This window comes from Miniopterus natalensis, chromosome 4, assembly GCF_054644295.1.
Source record: "Miniopterus natalensis isolate mMinNat1 chromosome 4, mMinNat1.hap1, whole genome shotgun sequence".
NCBI lineage: Eukaryota > Metazoa > Chordata > Mammalia > Chiroptera > Miniopteridae > Miniopterus > Miniopterus natalensis.
In genome coordinates, this window is record NC_142084.1 from 59332706 (window position 1) to 59347837 (window position 15132).

Genomic DNA, 15132 nt, shown 5'->3' on the forward strand with positions numbered 1-15132 from the left:
TATATATATATGAAATCAGTTCTACTTGATTTACATATTTACCACTTTGATTTGCTCTGATTATTATTGCGTCTTGTACCCCACTGTATTCTTCTGAGTTTGGTTTCTTTTTTAGTGAATTATATCCATCATTAGTGCTTTTAGGAATCATTTTTAGTGACAAGCTCTTTATTTCTTTTATGTTCAAATTCTTATTTTGCTCTCACTTTGAAGAATCCTTTTGCTATAGAAAATACCAAACATACAAAGTAGAAAGAGTACCATGATGTGCCCCCTCAACTACCCCTCCTGATTTCAAAATGATCAGTTCCTCCCTAGTCTTATTTATCTGTATGCTCACTACTCCTCCACACCCTCTCATGACTATTTTGAAGCAAATCCCAGATATTATTTTATCTGTAAATATTTGTACATGTATCTCTAAAGCGATACCCACAATAACGTTTTACCCCTAAAAAAAATTAAAAATAGCCTTGGCCAAGTGACTCAGTTGGCTGGAGCATCATCCTACACACCACACAGTTGCAGGATCAATTCCCTGGTCAGGGCACATACCCAGGTTGCAGGTTCGAGACCCATTTGGGGACTTACAGGAGGCAGCCAATCAGTGTTTCTCTCTCTCTTTTTCTCCCTTCCTCTCTCTCTAAAATCAATAAACATATCCTCGAGTGAGGATACAAATAATAATAATTCTTAAATATTATCAAACATCTTGTTAGTATTTACATTTCCCTGATTGGATCAAAAATATCTTTTGTGTATTTTGAATGAAAATCCAAGTGAGGTTCATAGGTTATGATTAAGTTGATATGTATTAGTCTGTTTAATCCATGTTCTCCTCTTCATCTTTTTTTCTTTGTTACATTGTATTTGTTGAAGAAACCAGGTTTTTGTAGACTGTACATTCTTATTTTTGCTGGTTACATCCATGATTCTCTGTCCTGGTATTTTCTGTGAATTGGTAGTTAGATGTATAGCCTTGATCAGATTCAGGCTAATTTGAGGGAAGGGAAGGAAGGTGGATAAATGAATGGTTAGTTTTGTGTACTTCCCTCAGGAGACACATCATGTCTGATTGTCTTTCTTTTTGTGATAAGACACAACCTTTGGTTGACAGTTGGCTAGATATTTATTTAATTAGGGTTTATCCTCACTCTAGAATGTTAGTTTAACTGCATATAGATTGTCCCTAATTTTTTCTCTCTCAGCACTTAGATGATTATATCTTCTGGTCCTTTATTCATCTTAAACTTATTTTATTTTCTGTTCCTTTTTTTGTTTGTTTCTCTCTTCACTGTCTTTGCCTTCTTGCAAAATTGTTTGAGCTTTCTGAACTCAGTTTTGATGTATCTCTTGACATTATGGCTATCTCTTTGCTGTATTTTTTAGTGATTGCTCTCATGATGACAAAATATTCTTACCTTTTCATAGGTTACTTAGAGTTAATATTACACTACTTTGTGTAAAATGTAGGAACTTTAAACTGTATAAGTCCATGTACCAACTGTATTGCCAGTGAACTTGGGATCATTTCAGGGGTCCGCATGGAGTAGATTCGGGGGAGGTGGTGCACTTCCCTGCAGGCAGTATCCCATACAAATTCCTCAAGCTGTCTTGCATTTTAAAAAAGTGTTATGAGGATACAGTGTTTTATCATTTATGACTCGGATTAGATTTCCCTAAAAATTTAGTTGTATTCACTAAGGGGAAAGAAATCTTGTATCCTGGGCATTATCTGCACATTTGATCCCAGCCTGTGGTAATGAAGAGCAGGTGAGGGCATGGTTCGTTCAGGCCGCCGTTCCTCTCTTGTAAAAACAACTAAAACACTACTCTCTTCCTGAAAGGTCAGCTTCATCATTTCCACGCAGTAAACAGCGTGGAGAATAAAGTTGAATAGGACATAATTCCTGACTTCAAAGAGTTTAAAGCCTAAATGGAGTGCTGCATGTGTGCGTCATCAGCTGTGTGATTTAAAAATGAAAACCTCTTTTTTATTCTAGGGCAGAAGTTAGTAGCTGAACCAGTTAGTAACAGGACTGGGGTTGGATGACCCTTTACATACTAAGAGGAACATTTTAGAAGGACCCAATAGCTGCTATTTAATTGGAAAAGGAAACCCCAATGTGTTTGAGGTTATCTGTAATACTGTTTTTAAAAAATATTTTTAAAGGCTACCTTTTTTGTTTTATATTGTTAGATTTGCTCACAGACGATCTTTGTCAAATTTTCAGTCAAGAAATGTCTGTGTGGTTTTGCCTTACCTCTTTTTCTTTCAATATTTTGCCAGGACTTAGTAACCTAGCAGCCTCCTACCTGAGCCCCGTCAAATCCTTCGTGCCCCAGATGCCCAAGCTGCTGAAGTCTCTCTTCCCCGTGCGCGACGAGAAAAGGGGCAGGCAGCCGTCTCCCCTCGCACAGCAGGTGAGAGCATCCAGGAGGCAACTGGCCGGTGTGTTCAGTGGTTAGAGCGCCGCTGTGTGCACCAGGGGGCTGCGGAGTAGATTCCCGGTCAAGGGCATGTACCTGGGCTGCAGACTTGATCCCCGACCCTGGTCGGGGTGCATGTGGGAGGCAACCAGTCGATGTGCCTCTCACAGCAATGTTTCTCTCTCTCTTTCCCTCTTCCCCTCTCTCCCACTCTCTCTCAAAAAATCAGCGGAAAAAATATCCCCATGAGGATTAACAACAGCAGAGAGCAACAGCGATGCTTTTGCTCACGGCTGGCTGGCGGGATGGCGCTGGGTGCACTGAGGCTGGAGGGGAAGTGATGGCAGCGACGGCGGCGGGTGGGCTAGGCCTGGGCTTTTAGACCTGGTAAAAGCTTGTGATAATTTCTCTTCCCCTCCCTTCAGAGATACCAGAGCTGTTTAAACTTATTGACACTCTCAATCCTTTTTGCTTTTAAAAAATGCCAAGTACGCTCCTAATGTGATTTATGGTAATATCACTTAGAGCAACAATAGTAAAATTTATGAAGTGCACTTAGTGTTGCTTGTGTATTGCCAAACAGAAAATCTAATTCTATTTTTAATTCTTGATTTCATTTCTTATTTCAAACAATTTCGTATCATCACTGTCCTTCCTCCTCCACGTCTTTCCTCTACTGTGGTTTACCTGTGCTTTCACGTAAAATATTAAAAGTGATCGTTTGTCTTATTTCCCTTTTTTCTCTAAAACCCGACCCAGCCTTAGAATAAGTTTTAGAGAAAATGTTAAAGGGCTTTCCAAATAGTCAGGAAACTGTTCGTATGAGATGGCGAATGGGAAGCCTGTTGGAAATGCAATTTCTGGACTTATATAGGTGTGCATTCAGCAGAAATTGATAAATGAGGATTTATTTATACTCATTCAAAAACACATACAGTGCAAGTTCGGTTGTTGAAATAGGTCTTTTGACATCAGCTTCTCCACATTCACTTGAACATTCAAGTTACAGAAATGCAGGTGAGTTCTTGTCTGAGACCTTAACTCTTTAAAAGCATCTTCTAAATTCATGACTGCATATGCAAGGGCCATGGTGTTAGTTTTGTAAGGCTGCTGTGCAGATACATAATTTTTTCATTTCTAGCATTATAGAAGCGTATACTTAAGCTTACATGTACACATATTGGATGAAAAAATTAAACATTGAGATTTTGGAAATGTTTAAACTAACTTAGGCACAGAATGGGTGTTTGACAATTATCAAAATGAATCTATGACCCTGAGAGCTAAAAGGAGCAGCAGGTCTAATACTAGGCAGGGTTGGGGCAGGCAAAAATGATTTTCACAAGGGTTTGTTATTGCAGTATTCTGTTCTGAACTCCCACATCATTATTTTGCAAAGTATGATTTGTGGACTGTGTCAGAATTTCCATGGTAACTTTTTAAAAAGGTAACTAAAAAAATATATACAGCCTGATCTCAAGCCATACCTCACCGGGGGCGCCTTATAATCTGCCTTTAAAAGCAGCCAAGGTGATTCTTACTCACATTAAAATTTGATAACCACCGTTTTCCAATTGCTGTTTGGTGAAGACAGAGTTATATACATTAAAGGAAATGAGAATGGTGTTAGAACTCATTGAATCAGCCCACTATGGTTATAATTATTTTTAAAAGCTGCTCTGAGTTTTTGAGGTAGTAAGTCAAATCACTTGCTACCATCAGAAATTATTTTTACTGTTTGACAGTAAGTGATTGTTTCTTCTGCAAGAACAATAATTTGTTAGAAACAAATCTCGTGATTGGAGGATAACTGTAATATGTAATGTACAATATAAGAGAGTTAATCTTACAATATTTTGAAGTTATCTTAGAGCAGTATTTGCTCATTCAGTTTACTTTTTTTGAGCATAAATGAGCAAAGGTGTTGGGGTAAGTGGTCCCAAGTGTTTTATATTTCATACATAAAATGGAAAGATAAATATAAAACTGGAATTAACGAAGATGCCCAATAGTGGAGCTAAAATGTTCCAACTGGTTTGTGAAACTCCCGCTCCACTGAAGGCCCTTCACTCAAGGTGGCCAGGGAGCTACATCTCCCCTGCACATCTTTGCCCTTGGCTGACTTACCTTCCAGCTACAACATGCTGGAGACACTCGCATCTCTAGGCTTTATTCAGCGCTGCGATGTTCACCGGGTGTCCTTCTGCTGACTGCTCAGTCCTTCCTGATTGCCTGTCCTGGGTCCGTTTATGCCGTCAAGCCCTTGATACTCAGGTGCCCCAGAGCTCTCTCCTGGGCCCTGTCTCTCATTCTTTCCCTGGGTGATGTCATTCCCCTCCATGGCTTTACAGTTTATACACTGACGATGCTCACATTTCCGTCTCCAGCCCAGACTCTGCCCTGAGCCCTGGCTTTGGGAATCCTCTTGCCCATTCACCCCCTCTGCTTACACAGCAGCGAGGCATTCACATTTAGCAGGTCCAAAACATTACTGTTGGGTTCAGCTCACAGCCTGCTTATACCCGGCACACAAAATACTTACCAAAAGGCATGCCCATCTCAGTGTGTAGCACAAACATGCACCTAGTTGCTTACCTCTTACAAGGAGGGCGTCGGTGAAGCCATGGTGGCGCCTCCAGTCCAGCTCCTCTGACCCCCGTCTCCCCTCGCTCATCGCGCCACAGCCGCCTCGTGACTGTTGCAGCCGCCTCCCAGTTGGGCTGACACTGTTTCTGCCTCGCGACAGTCTACCATTTACAGAGTAGCTGGAGTGATCTTCCAGAGCCTCACATTAACCCATGGCTGGAAACCGTCCACTGTTTCCCGCTGAAACTGAATGAGACCTAAACCCCTTCCTGCGGCTGGCAGCGTCCTATAGATGCGGTCCCCTGGTCTTGACTCTTCCCCCTTTATTCCCCTCTTTGTTCACAGTGCTAAGCCATAGTGGCCATTTTTCTGTTTGCTTGTTTGTTTGAAATCTCAGTAACACATGAAGCTCCTTTTGGTCTTAAGAGGTATTTTTTCCTTTCGTTTGGACTGCTCTTTGCCGTCTTTGCATGGCTTTTAGTTGTCTTGTAGAGCGGTTCACCACTGGAGTGGCCGAGAATGGCTGCCGCGAGGAAGTGCGTCTGGGTTAGAGCGGCCTTGACCAGCCACACTGAAACAGAGCCTTTAACACAGTGCACTGGGGCACCATCCTTAATTTCCTCCTTGAGAGTTAGTGTAATGTCCGTGTTTATTGATTATCTCTAGGATGTAATCCTTGAGGGCGGGGGCACATCAATAACAAAATGTATATTGGTTAATTGACCGTGATATATATGCAGATTATAACATTAGATAGTTTGTAGATACCAAGGGTCATACAGTGGTATAAAGGACTATGTGTACAGTTACAGTTTAGAGGTGAGAGAATCACATCTGAGTGGGGATTTGAGATATCAAGACATACTGATGAACTTCCTTTCTGGGTTGATATAAGTTCCACTAAAGAACCGTTCCTAAAGGAGGGGAAACTGCTTATGGTTTTGGATTTAGTTGATCAAGGATGCTTGTGTTCATCTCAGTTCATGACTATCTCTGCTAAAGCTCTAAGAGAAGTAAATTATTTTAAATGACAGTATCAATATACAGGTTCCACTGCTTGGGCCACATTAAATATGTTGTTATACCTGAATGATGTTTTATCCTGGGAAATGCAGCTCTTTAGTGCCAGTGGAATTTCAGAATATGAGCAACAAGAACAGTGCGGTATTGACTACTTTAGTGTCCCCAACTTTTTTAATGGCATCCCATTCACATTCAGATTTGAAACCTGAAAGTTGAGGTCCTTACTTTTTTTGATAATCTAGCCTTCGCCTCCCGGTGGAACCTCTGTCTTCTAGGGGAAAGGTTGGCTTATTTCCAACCAGACTTTGCCTCAGAGTTTTCTCTGCTATTACTCAAGAGTTAGAGGGGAGGAGGAGTTTCTGTGTCCTTTTAGGCTTACTCCAGACTTTACAGCTGTAGATTCATCAACTACATCTCAATAAACGCTTCATCATTCTTCGGTTGTCTTGCTAAGGTCTTGCTTACAGTGGGGAGCCCGGAAGTGATATAGTAATCCCTGTGCTTGAAAATAGTGCAACTATTATCTCTCTCTTCTAAATAATGTACCTCTACCAAGGTAGCACAGGATTGCACTCCCTCTCTTTCTTTAAAGGCAAGTATTACTAGCTCATCCTGCTTCTGGTCAATTAACATTACTTTTTTTTCTGTTTATTTGTGTACACTCTTGTCAATGAGTTCTCTTTTATCACTGTGTTGTTTAATTGGTGTGTAAAAATGCTTAAATAAGGAACTTTAGATTCATTTCTAAAATTTGCATCTTGATTTTGTTTTAACCTTTCTAGGCTGTCAAGATATTTTTTGAGTACTTATTTACATGTTCTAGGTATCATCTATAAAAATTTTTTTTAAATACATTTTTATTGATTTCAGAGAGAGGAAGGGAGAGGAGAGAGAGAGATAGAAACATCAATGATGAGAGAATCATTGATCAGCTGCCTCCTGCAAGCCCCCTGCCTCAGAAGGAGTCCGCAACCCCGGCATGTACCCTGACCGGGAATCGAACCCTGATCTCGTGGATTATAGGTCCATGCTCAACCGCTGAGCCACACCAGCCAGGCCTCTTCTACAAACTTTTAAAGGGTACAGTCTGTCTGCATTTGAACTATAAAATACTGAACGTTATAGGGCAGAAGAGAGAACCCTGTCATGTGCAACTAGAGACCATTCCTCAAGTCACAGAAAGAGCAACACATGTCAGCTCTACATGTTTAGTAACTTCCATCTCCAACCCACATTTCTCTCTGCCAGAGAGATTATGGGAAACTTTGTTCAATACATTGTAGAAATTAAGGAACACCATGGCCTTCACCTGAATCACCAATCTGGTCAGCCTAAAACAAAAATTCATGCTGGTCGATGTTCTAGATCACCCTGCTCAGTGCCGGCTCTGCCGTGGGTCTGTGTGAGGTTGACTCACCAGTAGCGTAAGGGCTACACAAACACTGTGGACCTTGCTCTCTCTTTTGATTCTGTTTATTTGCAGCTAGTGCCTTGTTAGTTCACTAACTTTGGCAGCCTGTATAAATAATCATTAAATAATCAACAACAGACTAAAAAATTGTAGGTTTTAGAATGACATTGAAGATAGGACCCAGAAAATAGAAATCAGTGCATATACCTAAAAACAGAAATAATCTGGATCAATATTATAGTATAAGAAGGGGTGAATATTGATATTAATATTGCGTAAGATAATAAATAGTAATGTTGCTTAAGATTTATCATGTGAGACAACACAAAAAAATCAAAACAAAAAACCCCAAATTGGTTTGCGGATCGAGAGGGACAGTACACGGTAACCACACTGACCATGGATGAAGGCGTATTCCTATTTCTGCCCTACCGCCAACTTTCTCTTTTCATCGTTTTTAAGGCCATTTCTCTCTCCATTTCCCACCTATTATGAACGGTATTAAAACGTCTTCCCGTTCCTGTTTCTGTCCCAGGTTAGTTTGGAGACTTAAGACTCCTTCTCTGAAGCAGTCACAGTAATGAAGAAGCTCACACGAACCCCCCAAAGGCTGCCCGCGGGGGCTCTTTGGCATAATTAGACCACACTTAGGTTACTACACTCAGCTCTGCCTGTGTTACTACTAGAAATACATTGACCAGTTGGAATGATTTCAGAGAATAACATCAGGAGTGATTTATGAGGAAAGGTTAAAGGAGTTATTTATAGTCTGACCAAACAATGACTGAGGGATCCGACTGTATAAGCATTCGGGGCAGATGGACCCGCAGGCGGGGGAGGATCGTGTGCGGCGGGCTCCTGCGGCCGCCGCGTGAAAGGCATGGGCGACAGCAATGAAATTAATGAAGGGGACGGGGACGGCTGTGGATAAGTCAAATGGTTTCTAGGTAGCAGGATACACTCTTTAAAAACCATGGGATTCCTGTCACTTCTATTTTTAAAAAATAAGATTTTGAGCATATAAAAATAGTCCAGGTAAGATCCGAGGGACGGAATGGGCCCTGTTCCACTCATTCCTCATGTTTGCATTGTGAGCGTAGGTGGGAGAGATGCGGAAGTTGTATAATGAAGGAATGATTATTATCAAAAAAGTGCTTTTAATCAGAGTGTCCTTGACATTTCCAAACAAGAATGTTCAGTTCTCTCCTTCATGCAAAGATACGACCACGGTGGAACTCCAGTGGAAAGATTAATGTTTATTAACTTATTCTTTGGAATCAGCAGGTTCTCAGATCAAGATGCTATACTTGGGGAGCATTATATTCCAATATTTGAAAAGACTCATGATCTTTTCTTGTAAGCTAGAAGTTAACAGTTTATTAGAAGATTTAGAAACAAAGATTCTAATATTTTACAAAATTGTTTGGTTTGAACGTTTTCATAAAGACTCATGTTCCTCATTGTTATGAAGATTTGTTTTTGTTTGTCATCAATTTCTGAGTCCCAGAAATGCAAAGACACTGCACTGGAGGAGGTGACAGCTGACAAAATTGCTGTCTTTGACCTTCTGATGCAAGTTTAGTAACTAATCTGGAAAATAATGAACTGCAATTAATGAAATCTGTACTCATAGTCAAGTGTCTTTCTCAGACAGCACATACAATAATTGAAAGAACTTCCTGCTCTCTAATTAGTTAGATTGAATTAATTTGGCATAATAGCTTTTTTCATGTATCCAGGAGTTTGTGTTCAGATGAAGCTATTTATGTAATTCAAACTTAAGGACTCCAAATGGCATCTTTGGTTCATCTGGGGAATTAAAGAGTTAATGCTCGGATTTAATGCCCACCACCAAAAGCACAGTCACATTTCCGGCCCATCTCTTTCACTCTGCCCCTTTTCACACATTGTTTGCGGGTGGTTTTTATTGCGCGTTCTACCACCAGTCAACGTAAAATGTATAAATATGTTTCCCGCATACAATGTGTTCAGTGTCCTGCACTTTGCTTAGTGCAGCCTTGTCAACCGCAGGGAGTTTTGTCCAGTTTCAGGACAGCTTCCAGTGTGGGAGACGGACAAAGCCTCGAGGAGAGAGCAGCACCCTCAACATCTGTGGTGCCAATTAAAAAGATTCCATCGTTCACGTCAGTGATCCTTCCACATATAAAATGGGAAAAACAAACCAGCTACTGGTCCTTCCCTTGTGTGTGAAGGTGCTGTTTTAGGCTACTCAGGGACCATATAAGTGCTTATCCCTGTGTCTAAGGGTTCATCATCGTAACTAACTAAACTTAGGAAAAAGATCTAGCCTTGTTCTCTAGCCTTTGGTTTTCCTTAATGATTCGGGTTCTTGAACAAATAATGTAGATGAGCATTTTCCCCTGTAATTTAGTGCCGCAATAGTAACTATATTTGGATATGGTATGCTACTTTCACTGTTCTCGAGTTAGCAAAGGGAAGTTTGCACAAGCCTCCAGGAGTGCAGACTTCTAAAATTCGAGGCAAGTGATTTCTGGTCAGTTGCTCTAGGGATGAATTCTTAGGCAGAAGACGCTTATTTCTGTTTCAGTTTTCCAAAATCATAATATTTTGGTGTCTGTCTTTGCCCCACAATGCGGGGCACTGTATTGACATATTTAGAGATTCTAAGTTGGCAAAGTTGTCTTCAGAATCAGGGTTAGTAGCTGATCTGAAAAAGAATGACAATAAGATAGTTCCTGAGGCAGTAGAGGAGTTAAGAGACTCATTTTTCAGAAACTGGAATTGTATGTTTTTTTATGATTCTGTAGATCAGGGATTGGCAAAGTTTTTTGTAAAGGGCTGGATAGTGCTATTTTAGGCTTTGCAGGCCATATAGCCTCTGTCAGTAGTAGCCATAGACAATACTAAACAAATGAGTCTGGTTATGTTCCAATAAAACTTTATTCATAACACTGAAATTTGAATGTCATGTAATTTTTACAGGTCACAAAGTATTATTTTATTTCAACAATTTAAAAATATAAAAACCGTTTTTAGCTGATAAGGTATACCAAACTGGTAACAGTCTAGGTTTAGACCCTATTTTTACATTTTTAGATTAACAAATATTCTGTGTTTTAAGTAAACATCCTTTATCCTTCATGGAAATTAGAAAAACAAATAACTGTTATTTTGGATGACATAAATATTACATTCTCCTTTTTAAAAATATAAATTATTTTTTCATACAAATATTTAAATAAGTTTTAGCAATTATCATGTAGAAAATTCAAAAGTAAACTAGATAAATTCTAAAAATAAGAAACTGTATCTTTTCGGAGAACTCCAGAAATATTAGTATTTACATTTTTCTATATGTAGTACCTCTAATAACTTGAACTAATACATATATAATGAAACAAAAAGTCTATTTGGATGGTCTTTTTCACTTTTATCCACTGGTAAAAGAGTTTACTTGTTGATAGAAGAAATGAGCCTTTTAGTTATGTGCAATTAAAGTTAAATAGGAATATCAGGAGTTAGACCCTGAGTGCCTGTTTCTGAGTAGCATAGGGACAGTGTTTGGCTTTGCTCATACTATATCCCCAGCTCCTGGCACAATCTAGTAGGCACCTGGTACCTGTTTGTGAATGGTAAGTTGATAAAACCTAAGGTTCTTTGTTTGGAAGAAAGTGGAATTAATGAGTCTGGTTGTATCCTCAGTGGCTTTGGGGCTGCTAAACATAAGTAGAAACTTTAGATTTTTTAGGTCAGATATCATTGTTGATTGTTTTAAAATATGCTTATAGCCCTGGCTGGGTGCTCAGTTGGTTAGGGCGTCATCCCGATACGCCAAGGTTGCAGGTTTGATCCCCAGTCAGGGCATATATAAGAAGCAACCAATGTCTGTATAAATAAGTGGAACAACAAGTCAGTGTTTCTCTCTCTCTCTTTCTTCCCTCTCTCAAATCAATAAATAAAATTTAAAAAAATATTTTTAAAATGCGCTTATAGTAAGCCAACCTAGAAATATCTTGGAAGACAAGACACACTATTCTAACGATTAGAGAACCATGACATGTTGCAGCATGCTCGCTGTGTGCCGGGGGTTGTATTGCATCAGCTGAGAACAGTGCTGGGTTAGACCAGCGCTGTCTGATGGAAAGAGAATGGAAGCCACACATGTCATTTTAAATTTTCTAGTAGCCACATTTCAAAAAGTAAAAAGAAAGAGATCAGATTAATTTTAATAATATGATTTACTTAACCTATTATATTCATAATATTGCCATTTCAACCTGTAATCAGTATAAAAAACTCACTGAGACAGCCCCATCTCTTTTTCTGTGCAGCCCTCAAAATCAGGTGTGTATTTTACATTTTTAGCACATCTTAATTCAGGTACTAAATTTTTGTCCGAAATGCTTGATCTGTATTTAGAGTTCATAAAGCCGAAAACATAGATCCACATGCCCAAGCTGTTCCAAACGTAAAGGCACTTTAATTTTTAATTTACACGTTATCGATTAAAATTAGGTAAAGTAAAAAAATTCACTTCCTCTGCCACACTAACTGCATTTCAGGGGCTTTGTGGCGCTGGTGGCTGCCGCATTGGGCAGTGCGAGTCAGAGGTGGTATTAGGGACTGAGTTAGATACCGAGGTAAATGAGGCTCGGGTGGGCTAGCACATTGTCTGAGGCTACAGAGCCTAGCGAGTGGCAGAACTGAGGTTCATTTTCAAGAAGCAAGCTTTAATGCACAGTTGTGATCTTAATTTCACTGGATTTGATTAAAAACCGCAAGTGAAGATTGAATGAATCTGCAGCGTTTGCCGGCGGGCCTGGTAAAGCATGGGAATACACTGAGTAGGGCCTGTCCCTGTTCCTTTCCTTGGTCATTTCCTTCCTGAAAAAATTACTTGTGGGCGGTGGGGGATCGTTGACAGCTTTAAAGCAGGGAAGTGGGATGATCAAATTTGTATTTGGGAGAGCTCCTCTGACTGCAGTTTAGAGGGTGCATTTGAGGAAGATAAAACTTGAAGAATATTCAAGTGTGGTAAAAACCTCACGAGGGATTATAACATTGGCCAGCAAAAATGAAGTTACCTTTCCATGCTTGGCACTTCGATACTTTAATGTCACTGTTGAAAGGGGCACATGGCAGGTAGGGTAAGTGTCTGACAGGGACCAGCTGGTGGCCATCCGTTGTCCTTGCTGGGTGGCGCTGCTTAGGGAATTCCTGTGGACTGGATTAGCACCATCCAGACCCGCACGCCCAGAGGGGATCAGGTCTACACAAACAAGGGACTGGTGGATCAATTCGAGTGCTGCCAAGCATTTAAAATAAGAACTGTAACTGCCACATGAACAAAGTGCCGGCGTCATCGCCGCGAACACTCTCGTACCAGATCTCCCTGGACAGGCAGAGTGTGAATCCAGGGCTTGTCTGTGAGGTGAGGAGCTGGCCGTGTGAACCAGTCCTGGAAGGCACCGGAGGACAGTGGCTAAAGTGCCCATCTCTGCCCCAGTGCCAGGTGCTACCTGCTTTCCTCCTGCGACCTTCCCATTCCTATTCTTCCAGCCTAACCTTACCTGCCTCTGATTAACATAACCTTTATAAAACATGTTATATTGATTGGGTTATTGCCGAGGGTTGATCTTTAGAGACTGTACTTGTCTGATTTTATCCATTGTTTATTTTATCAGAACATTCTAGAAGATCAGGAAGCATCTTGTTAATATGCACTGCCCTGCTTGGTTTCATTTCTTATGTTTTTCTCGCTTCATTACCAGCATGAAAATCAAAGGTAGGCTAGTGGTTATTAGTAGCAGAAGTAAGTATTACACCTCTTATTGTATATTCCTGTGCTTTGATTTCAATGATTGGTTCGAGTTTTAAAAACTTAGAGGATCTTATTAACTTAGGAACCATTAGAAAATGACATTTAAGAATTTATCATATTCGGGATACGGGGTGGTTATTAGGAAAGGTTCATTTTCAAACAAAAGGTGTCAGAAAAAATCAGTGGTTTTCTAAACAAAGTGATTATTTTTGGCTTCAACTGATATTTCTTCTCCCCTCTACCTACACCTAAGCTCAAGTTTTGGAATGGCTGTTGTTTTTCAAATTCTTTATAACTGTGCAGTTCAGCCTTCTTCATGGCACTTAAGTAATTGGTTCATTCACTTATTGTTTGTTCATCCAACAAGCATTGAGTTTCTGTCTTATGTGGGGATACAGACATGAACGAGACACAATCCTGCCCTCAGAGAGCTTGGTTTAGAGGAGTTCCCTTAGGAGACATGAACATAAGTGGGATGGTGCTTTAGGTGCGATAATACGTGTATGTCTGGGTGCCTCACTGAAGGCGGTGGGCATTTCTACTACAATTTCAGGAAAAGTAAGTCATGCTTGAGCTGAGACTTTAAAACGAATAGTTATTCACCAGGTGGAACATGACTCCCCAGGGGAGACACAGCGAGAGGAAGGCTCTGGCAAAGCCGTGTATTTGGGGAGTTCAGGGTGGGTTAGCACAACAAGCCAGGGAAGGCTGCAACCCCACAGAGAGGTGAGGGTCGTTCATGTCCCATGCCCCAGGAGCTAAACTTTGTTCTTCTAGCAAAGGGGTCTCCAAAATAGTTTTTATGCCAAATTATGAAATTCTGAGCTAATCTGCCCTATTTTCATTCATGTGGCCTATGAAAGCCAAAGTTAAAGTGATCATTATCTTTCCCCTGAAATATTTCTAAGCAGTTCCCTTGCCAGTAACCTGCTCATCGGCTAAGTTTTAGCAGTGCCCAGTGGACAGAGTGGTTGCAGGTTTACCTGGCGCTTAAGACCTTAGCCCTTTTCCGTCTCTGTCACTAACTCACTGGGCAGCCCCAATGCATTTAGCCATTAGATAAATATCTCTGAGCCTTGGTTTCTGCGCTGTGAAATGTAGATAATTATACTTATATTCGATGGCCTCTTGGGGCTTCTCCTTAATATTTATAGCTGCAAAATACTTTGCAGTCATTTTTATTAATAGTTACCAGATGTGTCGTAAGGATTAATGAGCTTATGATCTGAAATGTTTTGAGCTCCTGAAATAGGAGGCAACTGCCTGCACAGGGGATATGCAAAAGAGCATTAAAATGCAAACAATACACATTTGGAAATTTGAGCTGCTATGTGTGAAGGACAAATGGCACACTTTAGATTTCAGTATACTTTGTAGGTATTTTTGGTACCTTAATAAGGTTGCTGAATTCATCACAGGCCATTGCCAAAAATAGAAAGCTAAGTACCGCCCAGCCCTCGCACACGCACATGCACACGCACCAACATGGTTTCTGCTAATTTCACGGTCACCAACTTCCTGCGCGTCATCTTTGACTCTTGTTCCCCCTACCATAGCCAACTCTTTTCAAGTGTTCAACAGTCTCCTTTATATACCTAAATTTTTATTTCTCTTTTCTTTTCCTCTTACTATCCAAATTCAGGCTCTTATTAGCTATCCACCGAACCATTAAAGCAACTTCTTAATTGATTTCTCCACATTTCGTATCTCCCCTACTTAAGGACCAATACTCCGTAGACATAGCTCTTATCCGCTTCATTCAGGAACCTTTGGTAGCTCTTTATTGCCTGTGAAAATCAACCATATGCTCACAAGGCCCCCTCCACGTGGCCCTAACCTTCCTTCCCTCTGCCCAGTGCTCACCAGTCTAGGTCCTCTC

The 15132-nt window shown here is 40.5% G+C and overlaps 1 protein-coding gene across 1 annotated transcript in view; it reads left to right on the forward strand.

The window, feature by feature from the left end:
* Nucleotides 1-15132, forward strand: part of KIF13B (kinesin family member 13B) — a 176526-nt gene that overhangs the window by 145515 nt on the left and 15879 nt on the right. The window contains exon 37 of the mRNA XM_087816562.1: nt 2291-2424. Coding sequence (XP_087672688.1) covers nt 2291-2424 — 134 coding nt within the window. The remainder of the gene's footprint in view (nt 1-2290; nt 2425-15132) is intronic.